The sequence below is a fragment of the Cygnus atratus genome, chromosome 7 (genome assembly GCF_013377495.2).
Source record: "Cygnus atratus isolate AKBS03 ecotype Queensland, Australia chromosome 7, CAtr_DNAZoo_HiC_assembly, whole genome shotgun sequence".
Classification (NCBI taxonomy): Eukaryota; Metazoa; Chordata; class Aves; order Anseriformes; family Anatidae; genus Cygnus; species Cygnus atratus.
In genome coordinates, this window is record NC_066368.1 from 21,902,058 (window position 1) to 21,921,072 (window position 19,015).

Below are 19,015 nucleotides of genomic sequence, written 5' to 3' on the forward strand. Positions count from 1 at the left end.
TAAACCAAAGCAGACCACACGCGGTCCTCGGCACAGTCAGCTACTGCTGCTTGTTCCTTTTGGCACCACCACATCGGCCCCTTTTCCCTGCCAGGAGCATAATACAGAAGGCCTTAAGGAGACTAGCAGACATCCTAGCTACCTGAAACAAGCAGGCTTTCAGCTTGCAGACAGACGGTTTGAAACGCCAAGTATTGCTAACACACACGTTTGTCAAGGTGGCGTTAGCCAAAGTGCTCTCTCCTTAACCCACAGGAATTTTTGAGCTCTTAGCAAGACCCTGATTTTGAGTGCTGCTAAAATAGTTTTCATTTGGTATAAATGTGAGTGTTTGGGGTTGCCACAATCAAGTTTTATACAGCCCCGGGGGAAAAAAAAAAAAAAAAAAAAAAAAAAAGGCTCAACATACAAGCTCACGTTCCTGTCAACTTGCAAATCAGATACTGATTTCAAGACTGTCTGACCTGAAAGCAGCAGGTTGGGCATTAAAAGTCATCTCTCTGACATCACCCAAATCATCCAGATCAGGGTTTTATTTTCCTTTTTTTTTATTTTTATTTTTTCTATTATTATTTCTCGACAGATGATGTCACTACTCTAATTTCCTCAACCCAGAAAAATTACTGAATCATCCTGTGGTCATGTATTTCCAGGACAAATTTGGAAAGCCAGGACAGATGTTATAAAAAATTCCTTTCTCCTTTCCAAAAATTACAAGGGACATCTGGACAGGAAGCAAATATTTGACAACAGAAGCATCTTGTCTGCTGCTGACAAAAATAACAAGAAATCCTCCTATGGTTCCTTCCCCCTTCCCCCTCCCCCCCCCCCTTTTTTTTTTTTTTTTTAGTATTCAGAGCAGTTCTGCTAAATTACCTCCCCTAAATGAACTCATTTCAACGTTTGGCTCACACCCACTTTGCAAATACTAGGTTTTACACTGCAGAATGAGAAGTGCCTTGCCTTCATGCCCAGGTGTGTTACAAGGCTGCTTTGTGTGATGCCAAGACAGGGATAGTCCTGTGGGATCACGGACGATGCAAAACGTGGTTCTCCAGCAGATCAAGGGAACACGAATCACATTCTCACTGTAGGTTTTGGACTGGACGCCCACAAAGATCCATCAAGGGTGTCCATTTAATGGCCGAGAAAACTGGGAGGAACGGAATTATGCAGCCTGCAGGTAGGTGACGAGCTGTGAAAGAGCGGAGGTGGCGCGGCACGGCGCGGTGCCCTGCGCCCACAAAGGCAGCTCCCCGCAGTGCACGGAGAGGTGGCGGGCAGCCAGCTGGGCTGCTCCACGTGCCCCGATGGCGTCGGCAGGGAAATGATGCCCAGGCAGCATGGAGCAGCGGTGCCTGGCCAGGAAAAGGGACCGAGAGCACGTATGGACAAGCTTCCGCGTCAGCTTTCAGAGGAAAATGGCAAATCATGGAAATGGGAGACGGGATAGGAGTCCCTCAAGGAAAGTACGACAATGGTACGTATTTAGATTACACAATAAATTTGGTATATAAAAATTTCCAGAGAATTATTATATATATTCCACCCCCCACCCCCCCCCCCGAATACAAGATTCGGGAATTTATTTAACAGGTTGTGGCTATTTACAGTAAAGCCACTGCACACATCCTACCTCCTACCACGGCAAGGCAGCCACCCCTATCCCTAAAAGCAAGCGAGATGGGCAGCTAGGATTCCTGCATAAAATACCGCGCAAAGCATAACCTGCAATACAGCCTCAGGAGATCAGCAGCTGAGCTAAGCTTCATTCTGCTACAAGACACACAATCAAAAATACGATCTCTGCTGTTCAGAGCTGACACTTATCACTGGCTCACCGAGGGAATGCTGTGAGCCAATGTGGCAGAGCAACACGTCCCTTCAGCAAACTCATTTCTCTTGAGAGCTCAAGAAATTAGTTCAACAAATCCAGACCATCAGTACGTACGTTTAAGAGCTGAACTGACGCGGTGGCACTACTCCAGCACAAAGTACAGGGAGCTGCATTCAGCAGCTCCGTGTCCCTATTAAATGAGAATGCAACAGGTTTTTGAACTAGGAGGCCAACTTCTAGCTGTGGCACGCAGCTGAGACACCAACTCCATCTTCTGTCGGGAGAGCAGCACCTCCTTCCACTTACAAAGCTGAACCGTCTTCCAACCTGCACGCCCTTGACTTTGCCACAGCATTTTCCATCTCAAAAATGAACATTCGCACACTGATAGGAAGGACTGAGGGACACGGGGCCAGTCCCACGGCATGAGGTTAAACAGGGGAACTTCTCGCCACAGCATGATGGGCAGGCCAAGAGCACACTTGGCTGGAAAAAAAGTCATCCGATGCGTTCATGGCAGGAATAAAGGACTACTAGGCCCATCAAGGACTGGCAGGTTGAAAGATGGCCTCTGGCATCTCAAGTCATAAATTAATAGGAGCTGGGACAACACACCAGGATATCCCAGCTGCAGACCCTTTCCCAGGTCCCACTCTTGGCTCTGTCGGACGCTGCAGGCTGGCCTGAATGGACCTTCCCTCAGTCAGTGCCACCACAACGCCGCCGTACTGCTGCCGGCCCAGTGGCAGCTTGTTTTACCGCGATGCCAGTCACCGTGCCACCTATGCAGCAAGCTGCATGAGCCAGGCTCCACGTCAAGGTCTCTTGAGTTTGGAGATGCTGGGATGAAGGCTTCCTGTCCCAGCTGCATGTGCAACCCATACAAGGTGCTGTACAGCCTCTTAATTATGTGGCGCATGTGTGTTACGTAGACCTTTGCTTAAATAAGCACCAAAAATGTTGTACTCCTAGAGAGAGAGCATTTCTCTCACTTGTCCCTAAACCAAGTGTAGCACAGGTCTTGGTCACTGCACACCACTCAGCTGGCTGAAGGACAGTCACACATCCTCCTTGGGGACCACTATCACCTGGCACCTCAGAAAACTTCTCGGAAACTCCCAGCATCTCTCTGATTCCCAGTTTTACAGCGACAGAAGAGACAAACACAGTAGATGGAGCCTCAAGCTCCCACAATATAAAAATGGCACACATTTGAGGAACAGCACCCCTGGACTCCAGGCTGCACCTCCAAGAGCTCAATGTGTCTTCCACCCATCCCAAAGGTCTCAGACCAGCTTCAGGCGGAGGCAGATGCAGTCAGCTGCCCTGGCCACAGCTGACGTGACTTGTCCAGCATCACGCCCCAGGTTCCTGGTGTGCAACCCCATCCCCGCCGCCGCACTCACCTCCCCTAAATGAGGTTTGTGTCTCTTCCGACCCCCTCGGGCTCACAAGATGATCTTGCCATCAAAAGGGCTGGGCAGACCTGAAAAATGGCCTCCCACCCAAAACGCTTTTTTTGTGCCACAATGCAAAGATGAAAATTGTTTTGCTGTCGAGGAAAACGTTCTGTTCTGCCAGAGACTCTGTAAAAACCTTGAGGTCAGAAAGTCTTGGAAATGTTAAGTACAAATGGTCATTTTCCAAAGATGAACAATCTAGCAAGTGTGTGGCAAAAAAATCTCAAACTCCAAAGCACTGCATCTAAAGAAAAGCCACATTAAAAAAAAAAAAATTACTCAAACTGTCTTCTTTCTCAAGCTCTGTTCTCCAAACAGGCCAACACATTTTGGCACCCTCTCAGCAGATAAAACTCTTAACACAAACAGCTGTAACTCAGCCAAGCTGTAAGCAAACAGAAAAGGACCGCTCCACAAGGAGATGGGAGGCAGTGCTACCAGCCCTACAGGCAAATCCTAATTTTCCAGCAACCTAATTTTGTGACACATCCACACTGAATGCTTTCACCAACCTTTTTTTTTTTTTGCATCCCTCCTTTTGTTAATGATACACTGAGTAAACTTCCATTTAGAAATGACTAAGCTGCGAGGCCATTAAGGAACTATTTCTCACTTCCCACAGCTGTGATTCAGACCTAAATCTGAGATAATCATTAGTCGCCACACTCACAGTAACAGTAAAGTAACATAATGACCTGAATTACATGCCATTTCTCTTAAAGGACTTTTAAAATACCAAAGCACATGAGCACTGTGATCAAAGTACAAGTTCAAGGCAGAGCATATCATTAAAGAACTATTAACATGGACCCTAAACAACCCTTATCTTTTGTGGGCATGTACAGCTGCAAGTTTATCTAAAACACCTGATTTCAGATAGAAAAGGTCTTTCCATTTTTAAAGGCTATTTTAAAGACACCCTCCAGGATCAACATCAGCCCAGTAATAAATGCAAGTATGCCAGTACTTCTCCTGAAAACCCTCAGGAAAAACAAAATCATTGTGGCCTAAATCTAACTTGCATCTGCAGTGCACATGTCTGGATAGCTTGGGGTCTTCAGAATCGTTCACTGTGTTGTCTAAAATCCCTTGTAGGAGCTGCCCAAGGAGCATACAGATGGAAACCTATGTGCGAGTTAAAGGTTTTAGCAGGCAACCTCTCCGGGACTTAACCGGTGCCACCCGAAGAACAGACGAGGCCAGATGCCATTGATCCGGGAGTCCCGCAGCAGGAGAGGAAACACTGCTGATTCACAGTGCTTTGACCATCTCTTTTCCAGCTGGGAGATGGATTTAGGTGCTGATCCTGGGGCTCAGCCACTGTCCCCAGTCACACCTGCAGCTCTGCTAACCCCACCAGCAAGCAGTGCGCAGCTGCACTCATCCAAACACCCCCAGCCCCTGTGAGATGGATAGAAGTCCTGAAGAGCCTGAGGCCCCACTGGAAAGGCAAAAGACTGACTTCAGAGCATGCCAGCAGAGATCAGATCTGGTCCCAGGGACGTAATGGGTGAACACACATGCCCTGGCAGAAAAGCCCGGCCACTTGTCCCCACGAGCTCCTGAAAAACAGCCCGCTGCTCCTGTGGCCATGGCACCATCAGGGACACAAGACAAGCCTTCCCAAAACCAAAGATCCCGGCACACAGCTCCTGGAGCTGGACCACACAGACTATTTTGTTCCCCATCCCCTGGGTGACTCAACCTCCCCAAACCACGGAAAGAAAGAGCCGTTCATACTTAGGAGACTGCAACTTTTTCTGTCCTTTCCTCCATGGAATTCCCCAAAATGAACAACCCTGCTTTCACAAGACAGAGTGCGGTTCATAAACAAGCAGCTGGTATGCTGGCAGCCCTGCAAAACAGCACAAGTTAATGAAACAGCAAGGCAAGGGAAACAGACTGGAAAGGTAACTTTTTAATAGCAAAGGACTTCAAAAGAAAGAGGAAGAAAAACAGTAAGAGCTATTGGAAACAACAGAAGTTGATAAAGAGCATATTGAGACAGTTAATCTGATGACCTCTCCTTGGTCTTCAAAGAAAAGAGAGAAAGAGATAAAGCAAAAAGTGACAGAAAATAATACGAGGAGTATCAGAAAACAGAAGCATGTGATGAGCAATTAGAAAACAATCACTGTTTGCTATCACGGTGCAATGAGTAAAGCACTGTGTTTCAGAAAACACATCACACCTGTAAACCAAATCATCTGGTAAAACACTAGAAACACAGTCTTGACAAACACAACCAAGACCAAGCCATGTCAATTCACTAAAATCAGCGTTTTGCTGCCTACTGCCTGTTCAAGTGTCACTGTGATGAGCAATCCAGAACTGTTTTGAACATCAACATCCTTAAAGATGTTTCAAGATGTTTCAGTCTTTTTCTTTATATTCAAGGCAATAGTAAAAAAAATAAGCATGCAAGCAGATGAATCTAGGATTTTTTTTTTTTATAAACTCCTCCTACTTTTTGTTTTACATTTGTTCACAATTAAAACAATAAGGCTGTACAAACATTTCAGCATGGCTTCCAATATCACACTTCATCTGAACTCTGCCCTGTGGCTGCAGTTTTTTCAACATGAGAATAGTTTTTAGGCAAAGAAACTAACCCTCTTCGTGTTTCCCCAGTGGTGTCATCTAATGTGTTTTTTCCTTCCTTTTTTTTTAAATTAAAAAAAAATCTTTTTACGTGTTAATTCACCTTCAAATAAGGATCTGTAACTTGTGATCACACACATGCAAGCCCTGCACAAGCAAAACCGAACCTCGGGAAGTTAGAGCTTTGGGACCTACCCAAAGCTACTGAAAGAGCATCCTCTGCGAAACCGAGGGATGCCACATGCCGCATCACTCTGCTTCCTGGAGACACCGTCTTGGAGCCAACAGATGACAAAGCTGCAACACTTACCCTAGGAAGGCAGTTTCACTACCAGGGTCCATTCTCCCCTAAGCTTCTGTGAGAACATCCAAGGAAAAACTCACCACAAACAGCCAGCAAGGAGGATGTCTGTCTTCCTCCCAGCTCTCCCACCTCCCGGGCAAGCAGGAATGAGTTCAGCTGGGTCTCTCAAGCTAACCAAACACCTCAGTTTTGCAAGGTATTCTGAGTGGCATCTTCCATACACCCACGTTTTGTTACAGGAGCAAGGGCTTAGATGCAAGCCATGCAGCCGGTCACCCTGGCAAGGGGACAGTCCCTTAGGTACACTGCCAAGTCAACGGGCTTGGGCTGCCTCTCCAGAGCACACTGCATCGTCTGTATCCTTCTGCTTGTTGTAAAAACACTGCTCGGTGCAGAGAGGCAGCAAATGGAAGAAATACCAGCAGCACCACAGGTGTACAGAGAACAAGCTGCTCTTTCGATGGGACTGAAAGAACTACTCAGCCATGAATGCTTCACTGTGCAACAGCCCTCATAATAAACAAGGGCAGTCCCACAGCTCCACGTTACTCACTGCAATTACTTTAAGGTGTACTTACTCCTGAGAGTAAGATTTCACCATACGGGCACACAGGAAGCTTATGTAAGGAGCATTAAGGTCATCATTAAAGACCATTCTTCTCCCAAAAAGTCAGTTCTGAAAGTGGTCAGAAATAAATACTTTCTGCTGTCAATAACATCTTTGAACTGAAGGAGAATGCCAGGCACAGAGAGGACTTCACGCCTCTTGTAATGGCACAGGCAGAAACCAAGGGAGGATTTGGGGGACCATGCTAATCAGAAAAAAAGATTCCCACATATAAACTCCCAGGTCTTAATCTGAATTAGGGGGACTTGCTGATTTTTAAGGGCCACACACACAGAGGACAAAAATTTTAAGTTTCCTTCTTTGCGCCTTACCGTAAGCTTGCATTAATAAATGGGTGTTAGGTGAAAATATCCTCAAACTATCCTCAAACTCCAGGCGGCACACAGGGTGAAGCTGGGTTTTAAATCCTGGGTTTATGAATACTCAGCGTGCAAAATCAGAAGCACGGCCAAATAACAGTTAGCTCACCTTGTAACAGCTAGCACTACTGCACCTTTTGAAAGTGGGCAGCTAATCAGCATCGCCTACAAAATCCATTTTTGACATATTCTCAGGCAGTGAATAATGCTGGAAACATCCATTCTCCTCCAGAAGTGCATCTGAAAAGCCTCACAAAACGTTGCCTGCAGAAGGAAGATTACTGCATCACCCACACCATAAAGAAGTGGTAGAAACTAGGATTTTATTAGGAAAAAGGATTCAGGTTGCTGGAGGAAGGGAAAAAAGGGGATTAAGGAAGGTGCAGAAGAAGGACCAGCTGCTGTACTGAAAGGGATCTCAGAAGAGTGAATTAGTGTTTGCTCCTCATCTTCCTTTTCCAATCAGACCTGTCTTGGCTGTCCTGCCTACAAAAGATGTCATGAAAAATTCACCACCACACTCAAACTCCTCTGAGCTACAATAGTTAGGCAACTAGCTGCAGGTGCGCATAATGCTCTTGCCTGCTCTTTTTTTAGGCAAAATCTCTGATAAACCACAGATGCCTGCTCTTTTTTTAGGCAAAATCTCTGATAAACCACAGATGCCTCAACCTTCCTGCCCCGTACCGTGTAAATTTCACCAAGACCGAGTCCAAGACACCTCGTGCACACGTGCAAATAACTGCATGCTAGCACAGCTCGTTCCCTCGCTCTCACGCGGACAACAGGAGCCTTATCAAAGGCAGTGCCTTGTCCTGTGCCTCCAAGTGACTTGAGATGGCTGAAAGCAAGGGGCTGACAAGTCCGCATAGCAAGCAAGACCTGCAGCCCTGCTTTGCACAGCACCATGCTTCCCTGGCCACAGACTGCGATCACTAATGGGATAATAGCGTGGTTTCATTGCAATGACTGAAAACTCTTACAATTAGCGAGATCTTACTCTATCGCATAGCTTGGCAGACAAGCACATGAAAATACGCTTACAGCTGTCAACAGCTAGCATCTGTTTTGACAACCAGGGTACAAAGATCAGCCACAATCTTGCTTATAAAGGTCATTTTTCCACCCAGGGTGGAGGCAAAGTAGAGGGATTATTCTGGAAGTTCAGCAATACCTCTCTCCTGTCACAAGAATGAAAAAAATCCTCCAGTGCACAGCCCACACGTTGCACCTCCCTGAAACAACCCCTACAGCACAGGTTTTCAGGATGCCACAGAGGCGCGCTTCGTGAAGCGCCGCTTGGGTTGCACTCCCACCCGGACTCGCTCTGAATGCATTAAACCACCTGAAAACCTTGCAGCGAAGAAACAGAAGGAGAGCAGCCACCAAAAAAGCCCAAGGCTTGCGGCCGGGATGCCCGTACTCCTGCTAGCGGCCAGGGCAGCCAGCGGGACTGGCACCTCGCGTCCCGAAACAGCGGAGGGAGAGCGACGCTGCCCGCCACAGAGAGCTGCGATTCCCATTTCTGACTGAGAACTGCCATGCCTATCAGAATTTTTAAACTTTTTTTCTTCTTCTTCTCTCCCTCCCCCCCCCCCCCCCGCCCCGTCCCCGGAGAACTGGCAGTGCCGAAAGCCGGCGGCTGCCTCAGCGGTTTCGGGAGGCAGGCGGCACCCGAAGCACCGGAGCGGGACGGCGGCCCTGCCTCCTCGCCTCGCCTCGCCCCACCGGGGCGCCGGGGCCCCGCCACCGCCGCCTCCCCGGCCCGTCCTCCGCCCCGGCGGAGCGCGGCCCTACCGTCTGCTGGCTGCTCGACATGGTGGCGGGCAAGCGGGCAGGCAGAGCCAGCCCGGCGGCAGCGCGCTATAAGGGCTCCCGCGACACGTAGCACGGCCCCGGGCCGGCCCCTCTCACCCTGAACCCTCCTCCGTCTCCTCCTCCTCCCGCCGCAGCCACCGACGTGGCGGGGAGCGGAGGAGGAGCGAGCTCGGGCGCCAGCGGGCTCGGAAGGGCACCGCGGCGTTACCTCACGGCCGCCCGGCCCGCCCGCCTCCGGGCACGGCCGTGGTGGGCTGGGGAGCGGCCCCACAGCCCTGCGACGGGCACCGGCGTGGCGAGATAAAGGACACGCTGCTGGGAAAACACGCTGCGTTCAGAACAAGCGATACCTTGGTGCTCTGTCCCGTGTGTGGGCGAGTCACGGCGCTGCGGCACCTCCAGTCGCTCACGACAGAGGTGAGAGCCTGCACCAGCCCCTCACGCAGCGTCCAAGGGCTCGCAGCCGGCCCTTCACACAGAGCTGAGACACAAGTCTGCAATTCCCCAAGCCTGGTTATTTATAAACTCAGGTCGACCACTTGGGACTTGCCCTATTAGTTTTGGCTTGGCTACCCAATCCTGCATTCAGACAAGGGTCCCGCACACAGTCGGGCTTCTCTCTGGCTTGTCACATAGGCACAGTCAGGACACAGGGGAAAAAAGGCCCATTTCACTGAGGTTGCTGCTGCCGAAACAGGTGTTTGGCTCGGCTGCGCCTCTCGGGTGAAATTCATCTTCCCTCACTGCCACCCCCATGATGGTGATGATGGCTCCAGCTCACACCCAGTGACAATGTGTGCATTCAGGGAGAGGCAGGCCCAAAGGGAAGGAACAGGGCACCACACGACACAAGTCTGTGGCCAAAATGTCACCTCTGAAGAATAACACCACTACCAAAAAAATGAGCATCTCTATGTTCAGGCCCCTGACCGTTGGGCCAGGTTGCTCTGCAAATGCCAAGAAGGTTGGAAAGAAACACACAAGAGTCCACCAGCACATAAAATCAATCAGAAACCACTCCTGATAGCTTTTCAGGAAATACACAACAGACCTGTGGAACTTTCCACTGTTATAAAAGCCCAGATCTCAGGACTTTGCTGAACCAGAGGACAGACAACATCCCAGTGGAGTAAACCACACAGCATCCTTGGGATGACCCATGAGGGAAGAAACACTCTCAGAGAGTGTGTAATTTTGCCCATCATGGCTGGACTTCTTTCACGTAGCCTGAGAATGCACAGCCCCATCCAGCATTGCACTTGTCCTCTGACCACTCCCATTCCCCAATCCCTACCAATCCACCAGGGCTGTGAGAACAGCTATGCAAACAGTCCTGTTTCTCCCCCAGGAGGAGATAACTCACTTCTAATCGTGTCCAGAAGAACAAGCACTCTCTCTAGGTCCAACATGTAAACACTACTTTGGGCACGGGAGTTGTGGGCATCTCCTGGTACCTGTTCCTCACGCGATCACCAGCAGCCATTCACATCCTTCACCATAAAAATACTCCTGGTTCATCTTTGCCCTTCTTTCCAGAAGAGTTTAAGATGCTGGTGCCGTAAAAGAAGCCCCTAGGGGGAAAACGATAGTGGGCTTTTGCAAAGCTCCTGGAATAAGTGGGAGAAGGACACATAAAACAGAAAATGGGAAACCCCAAGGGAAGGATAAAAGGAAAGACAATGGAATAAAAGGAATTCCTCAAATGGAGAAGGAACGGGGCCCAGTGTGGGGACAGAGGAGCAAGGATGACTTGCAGGTGAAGGAATGGGACTGGAAAGATGGAAGGAGGCAAGTAGCACCTGTTCAACCAACTCCTAAAGCCATGCAGCTAATACAGTGTGATCAAATGAACTAATCCACAGTGTAACTCAAGTTAAACCCACATTACATGTTGGACCAACTTGACTAAATAATACCCAGCTCACAATTTAGGCTCTCTCATTTCATGCCTTTTCTCAGACTGCTTTTTTTTTTTTTTTTTTTTTGATTGTCCAGCTGCAGATTAAGCTCCTGCCATAAAAACAATACAGCATGGTTGGAAGAACAAACAAGCATGAACATGTTATCCATTGGAAAAGCATGTCCTGGTACAAGGGCACTGTTAAAGGAACCCTCCCGCAACCATTGCCCAGGCAGGAAACAGGCTCTGCCCCATCCTGTGGAGGACATCTGGAGAAGGATGTGCTAAATGACAAAGCCTGGGAGTGCACAGTGAACGGAAGGTGTTGGTAAGCTTTTTCTCAAGCACGGTGGCATCCAAACATTGACTAAAGCTGCTTAGTCTGTTTAGCTGGTGCTCAGAAGCAACTTTACGCCATGCCCAAACCAGAGAACCCACAGCCAGCATCTCATCTTTTATTTATATGTGGATTCAAGTAAATTTGTTAACATGAGAGCTTCAGAAGTGATCAAATCAATGTTGACCTGGCAGGCAAGGCATGTAAAATCTTGGGGAAAACACAGGTGATTACAGATTAACCACAGTTGTCGTTGCATTTGTGGCTCTGCTCTACAAGAACACAGCAGAACATGTTATCTCTGATGAGTTAATTACACATCTTAATTTCCTATTATTTTTCAGTGATTTATTTTTTTTGTTTAGTTGGATAAAAACATACAATATTCTCCTTCTAAACAGGATAAATTTTAAGTTCACATCTTTACACACACACACACACACACACACCCCATGTTAACTTTCTTTTGTGCAGCGTCAGTAAAGAAAAACAGTTAGAAGTGCCTGACAGACCACCACAAGTAGGGAAATACATCTAATGAAGAAAGAGGAACAATAAAAAGAGGCCTGTAAAAGAAAAGACAGAAAGAGAGACTTCTGTACTGACAGACCACTATAAAAACGTTCTGCCCTGTTCAGGCCTGTTTTCTGATGTTCAGATAAAACTTCCTGTGTTCCAATTTGTGCTCATTGCCTCTTGACTGGGCACAACTGAAAAGTGCCTGGCTCCATCCTCTCTGTGCCCTCCCTTCAGGTGTTTATAGACATTGGTGAGATTCCCCTGAGAATACCCCATGATCCAGACCATTAATGAAGATGTTTCTAGAGGACTGAACCCAGTACTGACCCCTGGGGTACACCACTAGCCATTGGCCACCTCCTGGGCTTTGTGCCCCTGATTACTACCCTCCAGGCCCAGCCTGAAGTACAGCTAGATTTCGTACAGGCATATTTTGAAGGAAAAATAAGTTCCATCTCATTAAAAATGAACAATAGAAAGATAACTGGAAAAGACAGAAAAGTCATGCTTCTACATAACAGAAAAAATAACACTAAGTGCATTTAACACTTCCATGTCTCCCCCAGATATCTATCAGTGAGACAGGAAACAAGTCAATGTTATCTGCATTTGTTGCATCACTCTTCATTTCATACTTTATCAAAGATATCTCCTTTCTAGGAATTAAATTGACTGCTCATAACTTGCCTGAGAATTTAGCAAGTAAGAAATGTTTTGCATTTAAAAGATTGGTTTTTTTTTCTTCCTCCATTTTTCCAGCATGATGCAGAAAATGGTGTGAACTCCTTTAATATTAAACTTCAAATAATTAAAAGCATATGGCTATTGCCTCAAGATTTAACTTGTGTGTGCTTTTCAAAGAAATAATAGATTATATAGAATCAGAAATTAAGCAGTAAAAAAAAATCTAGTTGCTTACCTCAAGAGACATTTGAATTAGTGACACTCAATTAATTTTCATTAAAGAACCTCTCAGGCTATTTAACAAGCTCTAGGAGCCCCAGCCTACCACAGTTGGTGAAAGAAGCAGCATCACAGCAAGGCAGATGGGGTTAAAAATCTCTCCAGATAGCAAAAAAAGGGCTCTTGAAGCAGCCTCCCTGCTCAGTAAAAAACTGCTTTGTGAATGATTGGGCAACTTTCGAGTCCTATTATATATGCTACAGCATTAAAGAGAATATTTTTATTTGTGGGTGTTCCTGTTCTGCTTACAGGATCCGAGACTTTTGTTTCTCTCCTTACTGGGAGGGACAGAAGCAAGTTATTCACTGGGTATCTGCCCTAGTGCACACAGAATGGGGATTATTCAGCACTCCCTTGGAAAGTTTATAATACCCTGACACTCTGATCTCAGAGAAGTAATAAATCTCTAGACAAACAGCTCTCTGAAGAGCCCATTGTGCAACCTACTGTTCCACTAACAGGACCCACAGAGAGGAAAATCTATATATAACTCCACCAAACAAGCCCTGTGAGCAACTGCTTGCGAAGTGTTTGCTACAGATAGCTTCCCACTCCTAATCAAAAATACCATCCTAGCATAACCCAAGAAATTACCCCAAAGTGTCAATACTCACTTGAATGCCTGTGTGCCCAGCACGACCGCTGGTTTCCTCGACACCCACCTCATCACGCCTAGCATAAGAGATTTAACAGCAACAAAGTATTTTGTCACTCAGCCCTTGCCCACCTGCAGGGTCACAGAGGTGGAAATTAAAACAGGTCACATCCTTGCTCGTAGGATGGTACCAACCTTAAAAGTACTGCAGCCTTCAGTCAAGTGTTGTGGAAGGAGAAGGGTGTTCCTTGTAAGTACACTCCCACATGGAAGACATAAAGGGGGGTCACCACCCCTGATTTCGGATGACTATATAGCCTGACATCCTTGCACAACCTCCCTCACCTTGCTGATATCTAGCAGCAGAAGCTTTGCCCAAATTAACACCGCAGCCTCAGGAGAAGGAGTGCAAAGATCAGTCACAGTGTTACTAGTGATGCCATTCCCTCAGCGGCTCCCACCTGCTCTGTGCTGTATGTTTGGGAAAGCAGAAGCCACGGGTGGAGGAAGCAGGAAGGATGGCCAGGCTCAAACTTGTGTGCCATGGAAGTCGAGCTCTCCTGCATACCAGGCTATATGAGCCCTACAAGCAATCCTCAAACTACTCCACTACCACACTATGTTTTCTGTTTCATTAGCTTTCATAACGCAGGGAACCTGCAGACGAAGACTTCAACTTCAGTGGCTTGCTTCAACTTGAGCAGCTTGCTCAGTTTCACAGGTGATAAAGACAAAGTTGTATGCCCCATTTCATGGCTTCTCCAGGTTTGGTCAGATGACAACCAGCCCGAGGCAGAGCAGTGTAAGAACAGCCTCGGCAACGTGGTTTGGGGTTCACTGCTCGTCTGCAAACAGTGAGGGAGAGGTTGCACGGAAGACAAACATTATAAGGACAACTCTCAGGAGGGAGCCCACAGGGGAAATCAGTGCAGAAACACCTATGAACGGCAGACCCGGGTTCACCAGCTTTTGATCCAAGAACAAATACAGACAACAGAGCCCCAAGGGAGGCTGTCACCCCAGCTAGTGGAGCATCGCTCAGCCACTGGGATTCTAACAAATTATGCTCATCAAAATTTTCAAAATTCAACTTTCCACAAATTAATGCTCGTAATACCTTTGGCATCAGCTCCGTGATCTGTCATACCCACAAAGATACCAGCTCTGATACAGAACTGCCCCAACAAGCAGTTCCTGCTTACCTACCTCACCTTTCATGCATGATTTTTCATAAGCAATTTTTTTTTAATCCTGTGTATAACTCAAGTCTGGATTTGCAGCCCTAAAATGTCGCTCATGAGACATCAAATCAGAAACTATCAAAGCAAAGCACAGCACAGTGTGTTGGTAGCTTGACCATCCATGCAGGCTGGCAGGGCACTGGCTGCTGGCATAAGCAATTAGGCCTTTTAATGAGAGCAGGAAATCGTTCTATAATTCAAAAACAGGATCATCTCCAGCTTTGGGAGAGCTGCTCAAGAGAAACAAAAGATCCAGAAGTTATAACAAACCAGCCACAGAAAATTCCAGCCTTAGCAACACCCACTACTGTTGGGGACGGCTACAGATAGCCTGAAATCCTATGTTCAGAAGCAGTTTGCCAAAGATTTCACAATGGGAGTAAGGAGCCCAAACCAGAAAAAAAGTTTTGCACCAGCACAGGACTTTGCATCTTTAGAACACCATAAAACAGTCAAAAAAAAAAAAAAGGCAAAAAAGAAAAGCAAAAAATCATGGCTCTCATTTTGGAAGAAAGGAGAGAGTTGGAGGGGAAAAAAAGTTTATCCTAGCAATCGATGGCCTCCTATTACCCAGGCAGGAGATGTATTCAACTTTAGCTTAAGCTGTCAGACATCTTTGTATCCTTCTGTACCACACCACCACATCATAGAACAAGGGTGAAGAGAGTTTTTAACATGGGACCATCTTTACACCTCTCTCCTCCTCTAGTGAGAATTTCACAGCCACCTTGGTGCTCTGTGCAGCTCCCATTGACTGGCATGCACGCTGCCCCTTCTCCATCCACACACCTCTCATGGCGCTTCAGAACTCATGCTAAACAACCCGGACCTGTGATTTCCAGGACGTTCTTTTAGTCGCTGCTCCTTGGTGACACAACTGCTAATGCTCATCATCACAGTCTCATTTTCTTACATGTTCTCCAGTCTACAACTGACAGCTCTGAAGGTTCGCAGTTGGTCCACCCATTGGGATGATGTCCCCACACAGCAAGCCAACATGCAACAAATCCCATAATCATTAGGGAAAGGGTGAGCATTCTGCAATTACATGTCAGCTTCTTCCGCCCTCCTTTTTTGAGAAGGTACAAACATTAGTCACATCCTTCCAGCACCACTCAATGCCCAGATCTCTAAACTATGTTCTGACCGGGCTCCTTGATTTTTCTCACTGGCTTCTTTATTCCTACTTCTCTTTTTTTCCTTTGCCTGTCTTCGAAATCCAGCAACGCTTTAGAGATTTCTCTACCAGCCCTGCAGAGGCCAGAGCAGCTCTCAGCTGCATTTTTCAGGCTGACTGCATGCTCTCTTTGCATTTGTATGGCACGGCTACAACAGCAATGTGTGAAGCAATCAAGAAAGCAGTTCAGATGGAAGATTTCACTCCAAGGAGCTGGCAACTCAAAGCACATTGAAAACCCAAAGCATCATCCGGCAGGGTGGGTGTGTGGGCCCAAACCACAATCTGAACAGCTCCATATCCCAGTGTGGATGTCAGGCCACGTGTGCAGCATCACCTCATGAGATAGCATGGAGATGTCCAAGCAAAGGTGACTTGCATAGCAGGGGAGCCAGTGTTCATCACAGCCTGGGAGCCTGACACTCTAAAAAAGAAGGGGTATTTGTCAGCAAAATCACATCAGGAATAGCCAGCAATTTCTGTCCAGCCAATTTTCCACAGTTGGTTGGGGCAGTTTGTAGATCCAATCATGGAAGAATTCAGGTAAGGCAAATCTTTGACAATGCAGTTTGTTCTGCTTATAGAAGTGCACTGTTTTCCTTGCACTCACCTTGAATAATGATTTAGTAACAATTGACTTTACAAAGCAAATTGATTTATCGAAGCAAAAGGTAAGGGTCTTTATCATTTTTGTGATATGTCATATTGCAGTAAAGATATTTATTTATTGTGTGTAATTCTCTGCTATAGATCCATCGCCTTTGCCCTGTTTGATTTCTTGTCCCTATCACAGACTTTGCCCGTATCCCTACGTTGTTGCCTTTACAATACTGGAATAAAGATCTCAATTCCTGAAATTCCTGAAATCATTTCATCCTGAAATGAGTCCAAAGGCTCATTTTCACAGACTCCTTTTCCATACAGACTGCTGTAATCTGGGCGCCCAGGTGAGGAGATTTAAATCCACAGATGTCTTCTTCCAAAAGCAGGTTAGCACAGAAAAAGGCATAAGATAGCCAGCCTGATATCTTCAAGGATAAAACTGTCAATAATGCAGTCACGATAGAAGGAGAGTCAGACAGAGATTAAGGACAAGCCAAAGAAATGCAATCTTTGTAGGGCCAGGTAGTGTTACAGATGGGCAAGCACGGGCAAGTAGCAAAGTCAACTCCTATCACAACATTTTGAGGTCTAAGTTCATCCTAATCCTCTTGCAGAGGAAGGAGCATTGCAAGATAGCAGCTCCGACCCGTCACTCCTCTCCTTCTCCAAACTCCACTTACGAAGACAAGCTCTACAGCTCCAAACACTTTTTCAATCAGCCCAAGATAAATACACAGTGAACAACCCCACGGTCTTCGCTGGCTTCATTGTTCACCCATTTTCATTCATCTTCACTCTTGTGTGGGGACAGATGGCTTAGGATTTGCAATGCACCACTGGATTTTAACTTTTAGTTGTGCTTTTTCTCCATTACATTTTCTAGTGTAGTTTGCCACATGGGTTACCAGGCAGGTTCTCTAGCCAAGACAGACATACGTTACCAGCAACTAAGATAAATGACCATGCCTACAGAAAAACATCTTAAGGAAAACTTTTAATTTATTCTTTTGTGAGACTTCAGGTTTGGTGAACTTGATCTCAAGTTTGTAATTTTTAGAGTTATTTAGAGAAGCCTTTTTTACCACTCTCCTAGAAAAGCCATTGTTAATAAGAGGAAATAAGCTTTGTTAAAGATTATTAGGTTGTCATTATTTACTAGCTGTGAAATGTTTTGGGAGCTTTATCCAAACATTTCATTATTTATTTATTTTCTATATAAGCAGTGTCTTTGAAAATGCATATTGCATACAAGGAAATACTAGAAAAGAATGTCTTTATTTCTTAGCTATTTCTTTCCATTTCAAGTCACTAAGAAAACACCTAAGTCCACACTGCCAACTGTGCTCCAGGAATCCCTTGGCAAAGAAACAGAAAGTGATATTTCATCCCATGAACCTCAAACATAAATTGAATTATTGGAACAAAGGGAAAATGGGCACACGGCAATGAGAACAAGCACATCTTCAGCAACCCAGCAGAGATGACCAAACAACCATGTTGTTCCTGGCAGCTCTCCCCTGGCAGAAAAGGCACACTGAATGCTTTGTTTTGTAGTGGCTGGGCCCAACAGAACTGATATTATACCAGGAAATTTCATAATAGGCTGCAGCTATGTCCTGAGCACACCGTTGCCCATTAGCTCACCAGAGCAGTTCAGTGGTTCACATCAGCTCAATTCCCTAAAAAGTGTACTGGGTTGGTGGAAGGCTACTGTATTTGTCTTGTCCAGGATGGCACTAGATTAAGCAAATACCTCCTCAAGGTGTGCTTCAGTGATCTGCTCTCCTGTGCTCACAGTCCACCTGTAGAAAGGCATAAAAGATAGCAAGGCACTAAGCAAAAATGATGAAGCATGTTCTGCTTGCTGAAGAGAGACCAAGAGACAAGGCTTCAGCAGAGCACCTTGCCTGGAGTCACACTGCTGAAACAGCCACTCGTTCCATATTGTCAGTGTAAAGTAGGGAGATGGAGAAAGAAGAGAGCTTCGTGTATTTGTTTGCTCTGCTTTGTTGCGATAACATGACCTCTGCCGCATCCTGAATCTTTCCACCTGGATTTCAGCAGGCTCCTGCGCAGACATTGGTTCAAGCCTCAGCCCTTCTCCATCCGAGGCAAAGGGAAGCAATGCAGACCAGTGCACACTTCCATTCTCCCCCTGCACAAAGGTAGCTCAGCTTTCATGAAGCACCTACACCCAAGTAGCCACTCTACCACTATGCTTTCCAGCCCTGAAGGAAAACTTACTTTTTCTCCCCCCAGCCAATGACCTTCTCTCCCAAGTCCAACATCATGCACAGCCACCGGACTGCTACAGTAAGTTAGATGACGTATTTCTGTACTCTCTTCGAGCTACTCTCTTACATCACTGTCAGAGAAAAACAAGTTGGGTTTCTCAAAATGGGTTAACAGCCCTTTAACTTTCAGCAGGATCAAACGGCAGTTGATATTCATGCTGCAGCAAAGCAAGTGGTCCCAGTAACTGAAATATAGTTAAAAACAATGATGAACAACATTCTCTATTGTCATACAGGACGGAAACAATTTCTCATTTACCATGAAAGCTACCGCCTCCTGTTTAGTTTCCTGATCTACAGGCTACACAAGAGAGCTTACAAAGTAGGTCACATGAACTTCTGCAGTTAGCTTTGTCTTTTCTCATTCAGCTGGATGCCT

The 19,015-nt window shown here is 46.4% G+C and overlaps 1 protein-coding gene across 1 annotated transcript in view; it reads right to left on the reverse strand.

Moving 5' to 3' along the window:
* PAPSS2 (3'-phosphoadenosine 5'-phosphosulfate synthase 2) overlaps positions 1–9,103 on the reverse strand; it is a 31,551-nt gene extending 22,448 nt beyond the window's left edge. Inside the window, exon 1 of the mRNA XM_035548451.2 lies at positions 8,987–9,103. Coding sequence (XP_035404344.1) covers positions 8,987–9,007 — 21 coding nt within the window. The 5' untranslated portion in view covers positions 9,008–9,103. The remainder of the gene's footprint in view (positions 1–8,986) is intronic.
* Between the last annotated feature and the right edge of the window lie 9,912 nt (positions 9,104–19,015).